This window comes from Rhincodon typus, chromosome 30 (assembly GCF_021869965.1).
Source record: "Rhincodon typus isolate 14 chromosome 30, sRhiTyp1.1, whole genome shotgun sequence".
Taxonomy (NCBI): domain Eukaryota; kingdom Metazoa; phylum Chordata; class Chondrichthyes; order Orectolobiformes; family Rhincodontidae; genus Rhincodon; species Rhincodon typus.
The window spans coordinates 27,113,681-27,133,177 of NC_063361.1; the positions used below are offsets into that span (position 1 = coordinate 27,113,681).

Here is a 19,497-nt window from a genome sequence, read left to right on the forward strand (position 1 = left end):
GATTCTCCAGCATCTGCAGTTCCTACAATCTTTGAAAGAATAGCATCTCATTTTCTGTTTGGGGACCCTTCAGGACCCTTTATAGAGTTCAATAATTTTAGAACCTGAACACCTTCTTCTATGTTCTTTACAAATTCCCACACCCCTAGACCTGTCATGACACGGGGTGCTTTCGGCAAAGACAACCCATTTCCACCTACTTATGGTCCCCCTTTTCTCTTACCCTGGCTTACCATACCTTTGTCTGTTTGACTCTTGTTCTCCCTGTCTGGGCTCCATCACCTATCTGCTCACTTCCCTCCCGCACCCACTTTGTCTTCTGCATATGTATGACCTTTTCCTAACTATCAGCTCTGAAGAAGGCTCACCTTTCTTGGAACTTTAACTCTGCTTTCTCTCCACAGATGCAGCCAGACCTGCAGCAATTTCAATTTATGTTTCAGTGATGAGGTTCCCTCAAAGTAGTCAAATATGAATCCAACCACTTCGAATATCTTTATGGGTTCTCAATTGACATCTTTGTCCCCCACCCTACCAAGTGGTTAGATTCAAATTTGAATGCTGGTCAAATTTCCATTCTTGTTTCAAAGGTTAATATACCTGGATGAGGAAGATGCATATCTGGCTGGACAATCATGCCTTGAGGTGGTAGTGGAGCTGGACTTTCATTGTGGGTATATATTGGTCCTTGAAATTGTACTGCAAATAGGAACCACAGTTTAGATTATGGTGATAGGTCATAGCACTGGGAGTAAAACATTGAAAGACTGCTAAAGGGTAATCATTCACAGTAAATTTCTGCAGGGCATTACATTAGCATAATGGATCAATCCTTTGGAACCTGCTCTTCAAGCTGAGTTTTTCACTGATGCCTAAATAACGATCTTCAATTAGTTCACAGTACAAAGAATACTTCCCAAGAAAAATAATTACAGTGCAAAATATAAATTGGTTGCCTTTTGATCCTTGCTTCTATTTGATGTTTCTACATAGAAAATACTAAACATCAAGTGGGCATGTGTCAAAACACAAAACTAATTATCATTTATCAACTGTTGTGAAATAGAAACCAAGTTTTTTTTCAAAGAATAACTCCCAATCTATTAAAATGAGAAATAAATCCTCTTACGTGGGTCATAATAGTGTCCTTCCATGAGGCCAATGTGCATAGGTGCAGGGCCTGCAGCTGGTCCTGGTCCTAGGGCTGGTGCTGGGGCCGGTGCTGGTTGTTGAGGAGGGGGGGGTGGTGGAGGAGGAGGAGGTGGTGCTTCTGGTAGTGGCCGCTGTCGTTGAGATGAGTAACGTTTTGCTCGTCTTCCTTGGCTACCCTGTAACACAATCATTTTAAGTTAAATATTCCTCAAACAAAATGATAAACTCAACAAAACAAAAAAGGAATAAGCTGCATATCTATACTCCATTAAGCCGCTAATCGTGGTACCACACTTTACTTTTTCAACTGTAATAATCTGTTTTGTTCCCTTCCTCAATACCATGATCTCAGCAACACTGAATATCACCTTGCTTACTTAAGCTGGTGAGGCCAGGCTGCAAAATGCACTGGGCATCCCTAAAGTGCAAAAGTTTCTATCAGTCACAAATAGTAGTAACAATGAAACAGCCCCTCAATTATGGGCCTAGGTTAAAATCATAAGTCTACATTTTCATAAACTTTCAGACATAGAATGCTTCTAATGATCCTTCACAACACCTATTTCACTTGCAACCAATGTTGCTCATTTGAACCTGGAATACCAGGATCTGCTAGTCTAGTGCCTTAAACACCTGAGAAGTTGCTTCTTGGAAAATAGAAAATAATGTAGGGTGTATACTGACAATCACAATGATTTTGTACACAAGTCATTCAAATGTCATGGCAAAACAGAATTAATTATAGTCTAAAAGTTACAGTAACGTCAAACTCTTGGCTTACCATTTCTTCCACCCGATTATACTGGGTTGGAGCAGTGCCAATGTGTAATGAATTGGGAATTCCTGGAAGAAACACAGTAGTCAATTCCCACCTGCGATATACACTGCTGATTGACTGCTTATCTATTTGTAAGGTTTTCGACTGTATAACTTTTGTCAATGGGGCATTTTTAAAACGTCACCATCAGTATTCTTTACAAAGACTTAGAATTGATCGTTTTAGAGTCCACTTTGTTCCATTTATTTTTGATTGAGATTTATATCTATGCAGCACTAATTAATTTTCCCACAAACAGCATGTTACGGTAGTCTATCACCCTGTACTCATTTTCAATGAAAAAAATTCAGCTTTGAACTCTTGCTGCACTGGCACAGTTTTGTCCAAATTAAACATTCTAATATTGACAGCACTTTTAGAATCACTTCATGTACTGCATTCCTCCAATTTAAAAGGAAGCATTTGACCAACATCAAAATAAAAAAAACTAAATGTAGCACAGCTATTGCTTTAGATTACATCTGAAATATCCAATTACTCGTAGGAACTAAAGGACATATTTACATATTTAAAATCTGATCTTTAATTACCCTTCTCTAAATGAACTTTAATAAAATGTTGTGCCATGCTCAGCAAGCTAGTCTAACATGGGAGGCTTTTACATTTATTCGTTTGTAAAAGGAAAACCGTTGTATAATCTCAAAATGTTGAGCTGCTTTGTTCTCGTTGTGCTGCATACAATCTCTACCTCCATCAATACAGTATATTCTCTTAATATCGAACAGTGGGTTGCATTTCTGCTGATGAATACTGGATCGCCAACTCTTAATATTTTACCATGATCAGCAGATTGCTATTGTGGGATTTTGCTGCACGTAGTTTAGCTTCTGTGGCTCCTATATCGAGACAGTAACAGCATTTCAAAGCACTTCATGGCTGTGAAGACCCTTGGAATGCACTAAGATCATGAAAGGTGACGCTAATAAGAATGCAAGCCATCACTGTTCATTTCATTTTCGAATACAAATTGTTTTGGAAAAGAGCCGTCCATACAACATTAAAAAAAAAAAAATTTTGCTTATTTGCCAAATAAAAGAAGTACATTTAATTGCACAGTTACCCAAGAGAATGAAGAACGCAATGTACAAGATATCAAATATATAGTATCTAATAGTAAATATAACAATAGAAACACCTTGGAATAGTATTAAAAATATGTCACGTAGCAAATAAAGAGTCTAACACAAACTAATTAGGACTAAATACTGGGAGGGAATAGAAAATCAAATTGAACTTGATTAAATAAAAGATTTTAATGAGGTTATTTTAAACTCCCAATATTAAAAAAATGCATTTCTCAGGAATATCTTATTAAAAGTAAAAGGTTTAGGTGCCAGAGTCCAAATGGACCATAGGGCTATTTTCTCATTAGAGACAGATGCCTAGTGATGGTTTAAGCTGAGGGTCACCACACTTCAGGTGAGGGGAGAGGCTGAGAAGGAGACTCCTTCATGGTAACCTCATCCGGTGCAGGAATTAAACCCACTCTGTCGGCATTACTCTGTATCGCAAACCAGCCATCCAGCAAACTGAGCTAACTGAGCCCCAATATCTTATTAAACTAAGGTAGACAAACAGGATGCTGGAAGAACACAGCAAGCCAGGCAGCATCTGAAGAAAAGGACCCTGAATGGAGGTGAGGGAGGTGTTGCATCTTTTACGGTTACAGGGGAAGGTACCGGGTGGTTGGAGTGGTTGGTGGGGACTGTCGCATGAACTAAGAAGTGGTGATGGGAATGGTCCTTGCAGAGGCAGAAAGTGATGGGGAGTGGAAGATATTCTGGATGGTGGGGTCTAATTGGAGTTGGCAGAAGCATTTGAGGATGATACGTTGGATGCGGAGGCTAGTTGGGTGGAAAGTGAGGACAAGAGGGACCCTATCTTTATTATGTTTGGGGGGGTGATTAGGAACTGTGCAGCAGGGAATGGAGGGCTGTCTGATGACAGAGCGAGGGAAAGTGCGTTATTGGAAAAAGGCAGACATCCAGGTTGGGAGTGGAACATCTCCTTGTTGAAGCAGATGCAACGGAGACGGAGGAATTGGGATGGAGTTTTTGCAGGTACAGGGTGGGAGAAGGTGTAGTCTAGGTAGCTATGGGAATTTGTGGGTTTATAGTAAAAGATCGTTCATAAACTGTCGCCAGGAATGGAAACGGAGAGGTTAAGAAACGGGAGGGAGGTGTCTGAAATAGACCAAGTGAATTTGAGGGCGAGGTGGAAGTTGTTAGCGAAGTCGATGAACTGCTGCAGTTCAGCCTGGGTGCAGGATGCAGCACCAATGCAGTCATCGATGTGACGGTGGAAGAGTTGGGCAACAGCATCTCTGTCAACATAACCAACAAACAGACAGGCACAGCTGGGGCCCATGCGAGTGCCCATGGCAACCCCCTGGATTGGGAGAAAGTGGGAAGAATTGAAGGAAGTTATTGAGGGTGAGGACTACATTGGCGAGGCGGAAGAGAGTATTGGTGGGGGGGACTGGATGGGTCTGTTGGAGAGGAAAAAAATGAGGACATGAAGGCTGTCCTTGTGTGGTATGGACGTGTACAGGCATTGCACGTCCATAGTAAAGATGAAGCGCTGGGGGGGGCCAGGGAACTGGAAGTTACCAAAAAAGTGGGGAGTGCCTGGAGCAAGGGAGAGAGAATGGAGTTGAAGTAGGAAGAGATGAGTTCGGTGGGGCAGGAGCATGTGGAGACGATGGGTCGGCCAGGGTGGGTGGGCTGAGGGGACGGAGGGATTATACCTGAAACACTGACTGCTCCTTTCCTCCAGATGCTGCCTGCTTGCTGTGTTCTTCCAGCCTCCTGTTTGTCTACCTTGGATTCCAGCATCTGCCGTTTTTTTTTGTCTTATTAAACCAAGTTTGCATGATCCATGAATCCCTGAACCCTAAATATCTATAAGACCGACACATGGCAATGATTACTGAGAAGTAGAAAGAGTGGTGGTGACAGGTTGCTGTTGACAAGCATAGTTCTGGACTAACCCGCAGTGAGAAGAATTTGTCTGAACAGTGGGCCTATATTACAGTCAGATTTGCAGGACAAGGCTTATTCATCGCATCCGCTACAATTGAAGCACACAGTCCACAAGTGAATGTATGGATGTGATGAGGGACTGGTGGTTGCAGCAGAAACGGGAGGCTGTCAAATGTCTGACTACAGTTGAAGGCTTCAAGAGGAACCACTGAGTACAGTGACAGCAGTAACATGCCATACACGATGCAGGAAGGATGAAAAAGGACGTTTTTGAGGATAGTGAACAATACAGAGTTTAGAGAGTGGCAAGGAGTTGGCAAATGATGTAGCACACAGAAGACGTAAACATGTTAGAGGAGTAAAGGGATGGGACTTGGAAAAAGCCAAACCATGGCCATTGTATTTCTACAGGGGCATTTATCATTTTCCAACTTCTATCAAGTATAATCACTCCTGCTCAACAGCGCCCTTTTTTTTTTTTTTAAAAGATAAGGTTTGAATCCCCATCCTATCAACAACACTCATGATCGGAATGGTGTAAGCCACTTGGAAATGATCAAATCGAAAACAGAAATGTCAACCAGACTTACCTCGGAGTTCTCGCGGTTGTACATACTGTGGTTGAGTACTCACTGGCCAGTTTTTCCCTGATAAATTCATTTGGGTCATTTCACGCTCTAGCCCTGTCATTGCAGGGTCTAATGGTGGAGTTTCCCAGGAGCCTGCCTTTGGTACTGGAGGAGGGACAGACTGAACAGGGACCTGCTGTGCTGGAGACGCCAAAGCTGGTACAGAGCTGTCCTCCACCACCAGTGGTTTTCCTACTTCAGTGACCTTATTCCTGGTCCTTCGAATACGAGAATAAGACTTCTTTTCAATCATCTTTTCCTGTACCTGCGGCACATCCTCTGTAGGGAGAGACTGATTCTGTACAATGGTATCTTCTTTTACTACACCATTGTTTTTCACGGACTGCACACTGTCTGTCACAATCACACTCTCCCTCATATTACTCTGCTCAGCATTCTTCACATCCGTTTTATTTTCACTGATGGATAACTCTCCTGAAGAGTGATAACTTCTTGAGTTATTTATTTCAGCCGGTTTCATATTAATACGGTCTTCATTATAAGCAGCATTTTTTGAGTAGCTCTTTGCTGGAGATCTCCGTTCTGGACCTCCCACTCTTCGGTTAAAAGTTCTTGTGGACGGAACACTACTACCAAGTTTTCGCATATAAGTTCTTGGTGGTGGTGGTTCATCCATCCAATCAGGCTCTCTATTTTGAGGGCTTCTAAACCTTTCAAAAAGAAACAGAATTACACACCCAAGGGTTAAGGTAACAGAAAGTTAACGTTAAAGTTATTTTACAGTCAACTGTGAAGCCAACTATTCTTCCAATTCATATTAGTCACTTACAAACTGACAATAAAAAATGAAAAGATTTTACATGTATAAAATGCAAGTCTTGGATAGTTTGATGCAGTTAGTTACTTATCTATAAAAACGCCATTCCTAACAAGGATGGGATTCTGGGCATCTAGCTAAGGATTCTGTACTCTTGGCAATACATTTTCCCCAAATCATTTTTATTTGTAAAGTAATTTAAAATGGGAAAATAATCTGTGCCTTTCACCTATTTGTACTTTCACCATTCCCTCCTGCTACTATCTACTTGTTTCTGGCTCTGAAACCGATAGAGTTTCTCAGAAATCAACAATTTCCCATCAACCACTTTCATACATTACACAACCCAACTCCGTGTTGCCAGGCTCAAGAATTTGCCTCTCGGATTTTGCTGGAGTCCAGGACCAACAGCGCTTCTTTCTGATGTAGCTAAAGCCTAGGTATTTCATCTAACCAGAAACCAACACCAGATCCTTCCGAATGTCGCTCAAGCAACAGGACAGCCTGCCAGCACACCATACCAGGTGCTCCCACCCAGCACCACAGAAGTTCAAACTCATCCTTCTATACCACCAAGCCGCTATGAAATTTCCAGTCCACTCACCAAGTCTCGCAAAGATGCAAACCCTTGCTGTAGGTACAGGGTGAGAAAAAAGGGACACAGGTTGAGGGCTAAAGAAGAGGTAGTTGTTGAGGGAAGATATGAGGGACAGTGATAGACAGGAGGATGTAAATTTGTACACGTACTCAAGTTAAAATTGATGTGCTTTCAGAAAAGCAAACATACTCGAGAGATTAGAGCTGCACAATTTAAATAGGTATCATTCCATCAATGCACTGAAAGCTTAGTGGTTTGAAATTTTTCAAACCTTGGCTTCCTTATCCTTCGTGGCCTTATCTCATCAGGATTTCTGTCTGATCGAATATCATAACCATACAGGGAAATAAGTTCATCTCGGGATTTAGGAGCTTGCTCATCCTCTTGGAATTTATCATGTACCCATCGTCCTTCATCCTTCCAGAGCTTCCGCTGGCGGACTTTGGGTCTGTAAATAGGAAGAGCAAACGCAGTGAGAATTTCAGAACAAAATCAGGATAGCACCTTGTGTACAATGATCCGGAGCTATAAGTTGAATACTCTATAAGATTCAATTTTAAATTCTGCACTCGTGGCAGGACTTAGTAGATCTCAAAATGTTGCAGCTAACAAAGTTCAATATGTGGAAAAAAACTCACTGGATCACCACTACAAAACTTATAAGCAAATGTTTTCAACTATTCAGTGTCATTGGAAGATGAAAGAATGAGTGCAAATTTTCATTGAGCAAGAAACATTAACACCAGACTACCTCGTTTTCTGGTTTGTTTCTGGCCTTTTATTGTTAAATATTGAGCTGCTGTCATAGTAAGTAATTGAGTGCACATGACAACTGCGAATATCGGCACTGTGCTCAGTTTGATTTATCAAAGTTTTTGCAATAAAAACATGCTAATAAAATCAATTGCCCTGGACAAAATCCATGCTTTGTTTTATATTAGCTAGAACAAAGAACAAAGGAAGTTACAGCACAGGAACAGGCCCTTCAGCCCTCCAAGCCTGCGCCGAACCAGATCCTCTATCTAAACCTGTCGCCTATTTTCCAAGGATCTGTATCCCTCTGCTCCCTGCCCATTCACGTATCTGTCTAGATACATCTTAAATGATGTTATCGTGCCCGCCTCTACCACCTTCGCTGGCAAAGCGTTCCAGGCACCTACCACCCTCTGCATAAAGAACTTTCCACACATATCTCCCTTAAACTTTTCCCCTCTCACCTTGAAATCGTAATCCCTAGTAATGGAGTCCCCCACTCTGGGAAAAAGCTTCTTGCTATCCACTCTGTCTATACCTCTCATGATTTTGTAGACCTCAATCAGGTCCCCGTTCAACCTCCATCTTTCTGAGGTAAATAATCCTAATCTACTCAACCTCTCTTCATAGCTAGCACCCTCCATACCAGGCAACATCCTGGTGAACCTCCTCTGCACCCTCTCCAAAGCATCCATATCCTTTGGGTAATGTGGCGACCAGAACTGTACGCAGTATTCCAAATGTGGTCGAACCAAAGTCCTATACAACTGTAACATGACCTGCCAACTCTTGTACTCAGTACCCCGCCCGATGAATGAAAGCATGCCGTATGCCTTCTTGACCACACTATCGACCTGCGTTGCCACCTTCAGGGTACAATGGACCTGAACACCTAGATCTCTCTGTGCATCAGTTTTCCCCAGGGCTTTTCCATTTCCCATACAGTTCGCTCTTGAATTGGATCTTCCAAAATGCATCACCTCTCATTTGCCTGGATTGAACTCCATCTGCCATTTCTCTGCCCAACTCGCCAATCTATCTATATTCTGCTGCATTCTCCGACAGTCCCCTTCACTATCTGCTACTCCATCAATCTTGGTGCCATCTGCAAATTTGCTAATCAGACCATCTATACCTTCCTCCAGATCATTTATGTATATCACAAACAACAGTGGTCCCAACATGGATCCCTGTGGAACACCACTGGTCACAGTTCTCCATTTTGAGAAACTCCCTTCCACTACAACTCTGTCTCCTGTTGCCCAGCCAGTTCTCTATCCATCTAGTTACAGTGTGATGTCTTATTAACCCCATTTTGTAAAGCGTTAGCATGAATATATCAAACATTAAGGGCAATGTACTTGAGAAATGTACAATGTTCATTTCTATACAAGACTGATAGATATCAAAGACAAATTGGAAAGAGGTATTCATTTATTGGTACACATGATAAACAGATACCAGAAAGTCCTTTAAAAACTAAAAAAGGTTGGTACAGTGGGTACCAATCTCGCCTGCCTCAGGGTTCCAGAAGAACAGCTTCACAAATGGGTAACTGATAGCAGAGTTCCCTACAATGCCAATGCACTGCTTGAAAGACTTCACCGGCTATAAAGTGCATTTAGAAATCCACCGGCTGGGAAATGCTATTGAAATCTTGTTTATTTGCTAATATAATTACAGGGTTTGGAATAATTTCTTATGGTGCCATCTAGGCATAAATATAACTGTGACTGCTTCTTCATGGCCAATATTCTTTAGCAATGAAGTGGTACCAAAATCATGAATGCCAGCCTTTGTGGTATTGATGTGGTTCCCTTCTTTCTGACTACACTGCAGCCTTTGACATGATTAACTATACCATCCTCCTCTGACACTTCTGTTGCAATTTCTATCGCAATAGGATTGTCACTGCTTTTTTTCCCCACTGTTAAATAGCCAGAACATTTTGATCCCTTCCTGCTCCACTACCGGTATCTATTCTTGGCCATTCCTCTTCCTCATTTCCATGCTGCCCTTTGTGCTGTCATCCAAACTCCGGTGGATTGCTTCCCTACATGTCGTTGATAATATCAAACTCGACCCTTCCATTTTACCACTCTTCATTCAATATCAAGTGTGGACTGTGTGCCACTTTCCTCCAGATAAACATTGGAAAAACTGACCCCATTGTCTTTAGACCCCACCACAAGCTATGGATCCATTACACAGATTTCAGCCTCTTCTCTTGCCACCCTCTCAGTTTGAACGAGACAGTTTACAACCTCATTGTCCTGTTCAACTGAAGCTGTGTTTCTGACCCCATGTGCTCTTCATCATAAAGACAGTTTACGTGCAGCTCTGTGACATCACCTGCCACAACCCATCTGCTCCTGAAGCTCTTAGTCGTGCCTTGGTCAGCTCCAATCTCAAATGTTCCAAGGCCCTTGTGACCAGCTCCCATGCTCTAAACCAAATCATTTAAAGTTCTGCTTCCTAAATCCAATCCCACATCAAATCCTACTGGACCAACATTGCTGTTCATGCTGACCTACACTGGCTCCTAGTCTACTAAGCTCTCAATTTAAAATCCTCAAATTGCCTTCTTTCATATGCCCTATAATTCCACAACATGCCAGTCCACCAATTCTGGCTTCACATGTCCCCTTCACATCAGTCCACCTTCAGCTGTCTTGGACCCACCACCTGGAATTTCTTTATTAATCCTCAAACACAACCACCTTTCTTTCCCTTGCAACTCTCCTTATAACCTACTTTTTGACCAAGCTTTTGGACTAAACTGCTAATATCTGCTTCTTTGGATTAGTGTTGATTTCTAACTTATTAGCCATGTGGGACATTTTCTTAGCTTAAACATACATTTAAGCAGTGCCCTATGATAGCCTGCTCAGTAATCAACGATTTTACGGGAAATGGTTTATTCTACGTTAATCCTTTGATTAGGTATGGATAGTCACTGGAAGAGATATCGCTGGATTGCAAACATCAAAAGAGGGATGTGAATATCCTACAGATTTAGTGACAGGAGTTTACACATCTTTCTCTTGAATGGCCCCCTCCCATAGTGTTATAGTTATCTCAACATTACAACTGTAATTTCAAGTCTCTAATTTTTCCAATTTATTTAAAGCTCAAGCTTAAACTTAATCAGTATTACAACTGGTTACAGACCTCACTTCCTCAGGTTCAGTGTGCCCTCTGAGATCGTGTTCAAAGAAGAGTCCTTTCCGTGGGATGTAGGCCGGGTTTTTTCGATCCTCATCATCATCTAGTTGCCGTCTGTTCTTTTTACCTATTTTATTTTCAATAGGTTCTGTACTTTCCTGAAAGGAGAAAAAGGAAAGCTTCAAGGATCTAGCATGAAAGCAACAATCTGCAAAATAGCAACTAAGCAGCTTTTGACTGTCTTTAAGTCTGTAGCTGCAACCAATTTCTGTTAATTGGTCAAATGGATTGTTATGGCCCGAACATGTTTTTAAAAATCTTATTAATATTATTTTCCCCTAAAGCCATCGATTTCCCGGAGATGATAAGTCCAGATAGCTTATGCTAGTGGGCACTTACGTATAAAGTTTGACAATAATAATGAAAGCATCATAACCCAACCTAATCTTGTCCTAGGCGAACGATCTTTTCACATGTGCATTTTCATTACAGTCAATGCCTAGCAATCAGAAGAAGGAATCCCAGCCAATTTTCCCTGCACTAAGTGAGTTCAGTTGCAGCCCTCCATGTGATGTTGAATTAATCAGTAGACAGACTAGAATTGTACATGGGGTCTTCCTGAGCCAAATAGCTCAGTTCAGCCTTTGGAGAGGCTTGAAGGCAATTCTTGTTCTCAATGTCACCATTCTGATAAAGGCTTATAATATATTATTATTTAGGAACTTGTGTTCTGAAGAAAGGGTAAACAGGTTTATGGTTTTCAATTCTGTGAAAGTGACTTGTTCTTAAGAGTCAAAAATGTATTTTTAAAGCAGCAGGTCAAAGCAGCTTTTCAATAAATCATATCACTTAAACTAAAAGATTAGAAAAGCAAGATAGTAAGAAAATTGCTTAGTTTTAACCAAATTGAGCTTTTACAACACAGAAAGAGAAGCCAGAAGCAGGGCCAATTCAGAAGAAAATATCCATACCAGCAGGCGTGCTGTTTAAGAGTAATCGAAATAGCTGGAAAGAAGTCTTGCATATTTTTTCTCAGAGCTCAGTTTGAAAGTTAGTTAATTAGCTTGGGGCTGTGCATCTCAGGGAAAGACATTAACAGAAAGAATTAAATCTGGTGAACATGCAGGGATTCACCAAAAGGAAAAGCCTGCAACCTTGTCAGTTGAGTTAGAGATTTTAAAGAGAAGAGTGAGACTTTGCTTGGTGAGCACTCCAAATGATATAGGTGGAAAATAAGTGTTAAATCTTTCTTTTTGCTGTTTATTGGAAAATCTTTCCAAATTGTCTTTTGGCTTTGACCCTCTCTTCTTGCAAGGTAATAAACTTTGATGCCTTTTTTTAAAATATGTACACCGACAGCCTCTTGTTACTGTATTCAGTGCTTGACCAAAACAATAACCAAATTGCTAATATTAAATGTACGCTCTATCAAACCAGGGGGTTTCACTCTGGAATTAGATGTCTCCTGCAGGCAAAAGCTGCAATTACATCATCATTTCATCTGAAAATGGACACAATACCTTTCAAAGTGGTGCTAAAAATAGATCTTCCCAGTAGCTGCTCAAGACCATCAATTTAATAATGAGTTTCCAGCTATACAACTCCTGCATTATCTTGAAACGACAATTCAGAGGTACCAGGTTTTATTTTTTCAGGTATGTTTCCAAATTTCTTTACAAAATTTAACAGACCATTTTTCCTTCTTGACCTGAAATTCTAACTGTGTAAAAGGATAACAGCCATCAGGTTCACCTGTAAACACGGGCCAGAATGAGAATTTATCGAGAAACTCCTGGGGCTCCAGAATTTGTTGCCCAATCTCATCTCATACATCAATAATTTGAAAAGACTGCATAAAGCAATCAACTTGTACCTTACTAAAGGGATTCCATACAGTCTAGTTTCTCCATCATATCAATTATTCTTTTTCTTCGAGACTGCACGTAGAGCCCACTGTTTTGTAGAATCAGAGTTACGACGTAGGAGGTCGTCATTTGGTCAATCAGTCCTGCATCAATTCTATTACCTGCTGCCAAGTGCCTGCCGTTTTCCCATATCCCTGCACACCATTTCTATCCAAATAATCACCAAATGCCCTCTTGAACGCCTCAGTTGGACCTGCCTTCACCACATTTCTAAGCAGTGGCATTCCATGTATGTCAGGAGTGCAAACATGTGTCCAGAACTTAGCGCTGCAATTAACTTGGCTCAGTTGGTAATGTTCTTATCTCAGAGTCAGAAGTTTGTAGCTCCATGCTTCATTCCAAGAACTGAACATACAAACTAGATTAACAATTCAGCACAATGTTGAGTGTCAAATGGGAGGCATTAAAACTGAGGTCCTTCTGTCTTTTCAGCATATGTTAAAAGATTCCATACAGCAACTCAGAAAAGAGTTCACCCAAAATTTTTGCAAATACTAGTTCTTCATGAGAAGCCAGCAAAAAAAGATAAATTGGTCAAATGGTGGTTGTATTTCCCTACATAAAAAGTCAACAGAACAAAATAATTCACTGGATATTTACAAGAATAGTGATGAGCCACAAAAATACAACCATCCAATTATTTTATCAATGTGTGCTTGTAATCCTCCACTATTGTGTCATTCTACATCTAGTCTTCCTTGGTACACTGCTCCGTTGTACATAAATTCCTCTAATTCTATCACGTTTATTAAAATTTAAACCCGAACCCTGTCCATGTCAGAACAGAAGTGGCAGGTTCTGGTACCTGCCCATCTCCACTCTGCCTTTCTCCAGTAACCTCTCTTTTGTCTTCAGCTTTTCCTTCCTTAGAGGACTCATCTTTATCTCCTTCATTGTTCGATTTTATTTCCTCTCTTGGAACATCCTCTTCACTATATTCAGCTTCTTCTTCATCCCCCTGCAGACAAAGATTTGTCAAGTGTTGGTGAAAAGGACATACTTCAATAACATGAAATCAAACTTTTTTTATATGATCTCAGCAAATGAACATTTTACTTTAAAAACTGAAGTAACAGCCCAGTGCCTTTCTCCAAACCTCAACAGCAATCCCCATAAACCTCTATCTTCAGTTGACAGGAATCACACTTGCACTCAAATACCAACCTATCATCCCCGGGGACAAAAAAAAAAATCAGATCTCCTTACTCCCTTTCTAATACATATATTTATGCTGTAGGGTCACTTTGAAAAATAATAGCTGCCCAAGATTAATGCAGAAATCTTTATTCCATAACATTGGAACAATAAATACGATTGCACATCTGGATTTAATCATGTCATAATGCAAATCATAGCCAACGTTTCTAACTGCTTTACCTTCCCATGTATCTGAGGTAGGTCTTTATTAATTAAACAACACTGGCCTAATCACACGAGCTGGCTTATTTTTTTCTTCTGACAATTAACTTTCTGCTGGAGGGATGACTGCACTGCTACCAGAAGAAACAGTACTGCTTAAAAACTGATGTACTAACATATCTGTCATAGTAGACAAACAGGCCAATGCTCTGAAATTTTGTCTAAAGGATTCTGGGGCAAAAATGGACAGTCCCAGCAGCACTCTAGGGAAGCTAGGTCAGTTTTTTGATTTGTAGATAGCCTCACTGTCTCACACAGTTGTACCAATATACTAAAAAAAGCAAAATCCATTAAATAAAACTGAATAGTTATAACACTTTGCCGAATGCATGAATCAAATTAACATGGACTTTTATGCATAATAAAATTTGTTCAATAGCTATATACCAACCATAAATAATTAAATTATTCATGCCTAAAGAATATGAACATATAAGTTACTGAGTGCAAGAACTCTGAGGGATAACTACCTTCAAAGGAGTTTTGAAAGCTGCATTACTAGTACAATATAATGTGATATAATCAGATGCAAATCATTCCTATTCAACACTGTTATAGGCCAAACATTTCTACTCCTTCTTCAAACCCGAACAAATTGTAACACTTCATTCTTCCCCCATTGCTCCTCCTCATATCAACAGTATCTTTTACTGGCCTTTACAGGTGCCAGCAGCTCACAGGCAATCCTTCATCCTCCCGAGTAGCACTGTTCATGTATGAATCAAAAGAGTGTCCTGGCAACAGAACTGTGAGGAGTGTTACACGAGAATCCAACAATCTTCTAATCAATCACTGCAGCAGCAGAAAAGTTGCCACCATAAAGCATGAACTGTATTATGACAATATTGTTGCTTGTGTACTTGTGAATTGGGAGGCAGGAAGTTAGAATTCGGTGTAAGAATGCTAGGGAGGAAATCATTATGTGGTCCCTTTAAAAAAGATGGGTTTTTTCCGTGCTTAGAGATTTAAAATGGATGTCTATGACCAGCGGCTTGAAAGTTTGCAAGCACACAGAGAGGCCCCGAATTGAAACATTTATATCGAAAGGCCGTACACGGTTAGCAGGCCAAGCAGTCTTTTTTAACCAAGACAACAGGCTTTTGAATTTAGCCAATCAATTGGAACCAGGCACTTAAGATACCAAAAGCCAATTAAATTTAAATTTGATGGTTTTGACAACACAGAACCAATCTTATTGTAAGAAATATTGATATGTCATCAAGGATATAAAAGGAGGGGGCAGTTGGATAAAGCTCCAGAGCTAGCTGCCATTCGCCAGAGCTAAGGGCCCTCAGCTCACAAGAGAATCACTGGGTGTCACAGCCTCCTCTATGTCTTACAGAATGCATCATTTAAAAGACAACAGTACCCACGGCACAACTAGTTAACATTCCTAGCAGAAGAACCTATGGAAACGGCATTCCTGACAGAAGAATCAACGGAGAAGTACGGAACACTCCAAAAGACACGTAATTCAGAGACTAAATTCTACTTTTTTAATATATAAGTGGAACTTGTTTTTAATGGAACAGCATACCATTAGAGTCTTGCCACATTAGAGAATAGTTAGTAGTTAGAAGGGATTTACTCGGTTTGTCAATAGTTAATTTGTTCACTGTTAAGAGTTAGATAAATAAATTGTTACTTGTGGATTATAGAGTGTCAGGGATTTATTTTGTTTAACCACTAGAAGTTACTGAAAAGCAGGTACGCTATTATTCATACTTCTTTTACAAATTATAGGACAAGGTACTCCTCTTTGGGGTGTTTTGGTTTTAGTTCTACAGGGAAGCAGCGGGGGCGGGGGTCAACTTTCGCTTTATAGAAACATCAATCTGCAATTACCTCATCGAGGAGACAGCAAAATAGGAATGGTCATATTGGAGCAACAGGAATGTCAGGAATCCTATAACTTGTTTTAAATTTAAATTGTTTTTTAAATAACAACATATCTGACTTAAAGCTCACAATGTAGCTAAATATTCACACTATATGTACAACTGCTCAAATCCTCATTTGAAATACATTTTTTTTATTGTTGCTCTGCTCAATAGTCAGCATTTTTTTTCTTCCTCCTCCCCAGTATCTGAACACATGTCCACTCACACTTGCACAGTTAAGGCTCAGAATGTGCACATCCAGCAACATAGGAGATGATTTCAAGAATGAATCTATTGTAAAATTTTCCATCACACATTAGTTCAGGTCATAATGCACTGTCTCAGATTCCACTTGCCTATCATCTTATTTATTCAAGGATAATTGCTATCCTCCTAGGGAGTACTCATTCAATGTATGGTTGTCAATTTGGATTTAAGTGTTCCTCCCTCTGTTGTTATATGAATATAACTCCATCGAAAGTTTTTGTACTTTTTTTCGTTTATCTGTACGAGTTTTGTAGAGTCCAACTTTCAGTGTAAGGATCATTTTTAGTATATACTTGGTCAAGCAGCTTGGTCACAAAAGGGAGGCTTGGCACAGTGGTATGGGTCCCTACTGGAAATGTCAACTTTCCTGTTCCTCTGATGCTGCCTGGCCTGCTGCGTTCCTCCAGCATTCTGACATCATGGCACTGGTTTAAGAACACATATTCAACTTAAAAACATATGCTTTCCTTTCCATTCTTACATAAGATATGGTGTTGCTTGCCAGGCCCATTTCTAATTGGCCCTCTAGGCAATTAGGAGACTACCACATTTCTGTAGGTCTGCAAACACACGTGGCCCAGACTGGCTAAGGATGGCAGATTTCCTTCACTAAAATGACATTAAAGAACCAGATGTGTTTTTTTAAAATGACAATTGATAATGGATCACCATAAGACTAGCTTTTTTTAAACTCCAGATGATACCAAATTCAAAATTTCACCATCTGCCATGGTGGGTTTCAAAACCACATGCCCACAGCATTTAGCCTGGAGGGTCTAGTCCAGTACCCATACCACTGATAATACAGTGTGGAGCTGGAGGAACACAGCAGGCAAGGCAGCAGAGGAACAGGAAAGTTGACGTTTCCAGTAGGCACTCATACCACTGTGCCAAGGCTCTCCTTTGTGACCAAGCTGCTTGACCAAGTATATACTACAAATGATCCTTACACTGAAAATCGGACTCTACAAAATTCATACAGATAAACTAAAAAAAGTACAAAAACTTTTGATGGCGTTATATTCCTATAACACAGGGAGGAACTCTTAAATCCAAGCTGACAACCATACATTGAATCGTCAAACGAAGTAAGAATCAAGAGCAAATCAAGTTGCATCTTGTAAAAAAAAAATCAGAGGCAAGCGCAGCTGAGTTGCTGCATGAATATAAGCCAACATGAACTTGAAGAGATGAGACAGACAAGCTCACTAAAAAGATGTAAAAGAAGCCAAAACAATAGCAGAGACCCTTCAGAAGACATCAGACAAAATGAGCTGCCTAGCAAGAGGAAAAAGGAAGCAGACTCAAGGAAACTGGGTCAGGAGGCAGGTTCTCGCCAAAGGAGAGAAAGACAGGAAGGAGCTCAGGTGCGAAGCAGGGCCCAGGAAGAGGAGTTGCAGAGTACAATCAGGAGAGAAGAGAGTATGTGCAGAACGTAACCAATTGATGGAAGGCCACAGAGAGTGAATGCACCACAGGAATACTCTGCTTTCCATTGCTCAGGCCAACACACAAAAATAATGGAAAACAAAAGGAAGCCTGCAAATTGGCAACTGGTAGTAGCTGACATCAAATGAGAACAGTAGCTTTTATATTACCAGCACAAATTGACAAGGTACAATACTGTACCTTCACTGTAGCAATAGTACCCTCCCTTGTCATTGGCAGCATAATATTCACAGAACACCATCTGCCCACTACCAGCACAGGAATAGAACAATGCCTTCCCTCCCATTATGCAGCTCCAGGTTTTGCAGCTATCAATTGCTGGACTTACAGATTTCTGAGAACCATTCTCTTCAGTACTTTCATAGTCTGAAAGCACAACAGCTGAAATCAAAGAACAAAAATTAGCAAATTTGCAATCAAAGTACTGGAGCACATTCTATCAGTACCGAGAAACAAAGAGCCAATTACTGTTTTTTTTAAATTTAACCCAACAGCATAATTAACCAGAAAACATAAATGGATCAATTTGTCTGGTTGGTCAATGATTAATCCACCATCTGTTGTGGGGCTAAAGGGCCTGATTTAAGTCCTGGTTTGTTACATGCAGCAATGCAATTAATGGGGCTGGGGGGAATAGGGAGGGGGTAGGGGGGCTGGTGAGAGAGACAGGCTATAGGATTAAGCAAAGAAGCAAGCAGTGGTCATTACTAAGCAATGCTTTCTGCTGGAAAGTGCTGCTCATGTTAGGTAAGGACTGAATCACATTGTGTCGTAAGGGCCTCCCAGAATAAAACTACCTGCCAACCTTCATTATCCCTGCATGAGGTACCACCACAGTCAGGATGTTTTAAGACAGTGTGTTTGGATAGAACATTGATAATATCTGAGCAGGTTGATCAAAAGTAAATTATGATGCTCCCTAGTAGCAGTTGTGATTTGAAGCCAGATCTTCTTGCCCAGAGGGGACACAGTACTTCTGTGCCACAAGATGTCCTGCTTTTCCTCGACATAAAATGATAAAATTATCCACAAACTAAATCTCATTTAATTAGGAATTAGGAGACAAGAGGACAAGAATGCAGCACCTTAAGTGAAATCAATAAAACTTGCATGCAGCATAGTACTTACCATCACCTTCTATGCCATCTTCACTCTCCTACGAAAGAAACAAACTTTTATTAGTATTCATCCTATGCTTATTTTATTATATTTAAATGTAATGTACCCGGTCGGAGATCTGTGACTCAAATATTACTCATTTCATATTTAGCACTAATTCTCCACTACTGCCGTCCAACACGTATATATACCTCCCAGTAACAAGACCTTCAAGGAACTTTATTGTCCCCATCACCAACTAACAACTGCTGAGATATTAAGCAACATAGAACATTATAAATTAGCAACTCTGGCTTGAGAACTTGAGAAAAAAATCATCCTATCATAGCAAGGAAACGGACACAGCAAAAATGTAAACAATTTGTGCAGCAGTACTGGTCTACCCAAAAATTCTTCCAAACTTTGTAATTCACACGTTCAGGAAATGATTCTAAGTAATTTGTACCCCACAACAGAACCGACTACTGTACCTATTGTCTTTCTGGGATGCACATCAAGTTCAATTCTGGGGTCAAACCTGAAAATCTGATACTTCACAGAACTT

At 40.4% G+C, this 19,497-nt stretch overlaps 1 protein-coding gene across 8 annotated transcripts in view; it reads right to left on the reverse strand.

Moving 5' to 3' along the window:
• casc3 (casc3 exon junction complex subunit) overlaps positions 1 to 19,497 on the reverse strand; it is a 28,621-nt gene that overhangs the window by 5,013 nt on the left and 4,111 nt on the right. For 5 of the 8 annotated variants that reach the window (XM_020512910.2, XM_048614504.1, XM_020512912.2 and 2 more), the window contains exons 2-10: positions 18,963 to 18,990; positions 18,163 to 18,215; positions 13,625 to 13,777; positions 10,901 to 11,052; positions 7,248 to 7,424; positions 5,562 to 6,271; positions 1,934 to 1,995; positions 1,130 to 1,328; positions 601 to 699 (exon numbers count right to left, since the gene is read on the reverse strand). In XM_020512910.2, coding sequence (XP_020368499.1) covers positions 601 to 699; positions 1,130 to 1,328; positions 1,934 to 1,995; positions 5,562 to 6,271; positions 7,248 to 7,424; positions 10,901 to 11,052; positions 13,625 to 13,777; positions 18,163 to 18,215; positions 18,963 to 18,990 — 1,633 coding nt within the window. The remainder of the gene's footprint in view (positions 1 to 600; positions 700 to 1,129; positions 1,329 to 1,933; positions 1,996 to 5,561; positions 6,272 to 7,247; positions 7,425 to 10,900; positions 11,053 to 13,624; positions 13,778 to 18,162; positions 18,216 to 18,962; positions 18,991 to 19,497) is intronic. The other 3 variants (XM_048614505.1, XM_048614503.1, XM_048614502.1) reach the window with 1 other exon arrangement.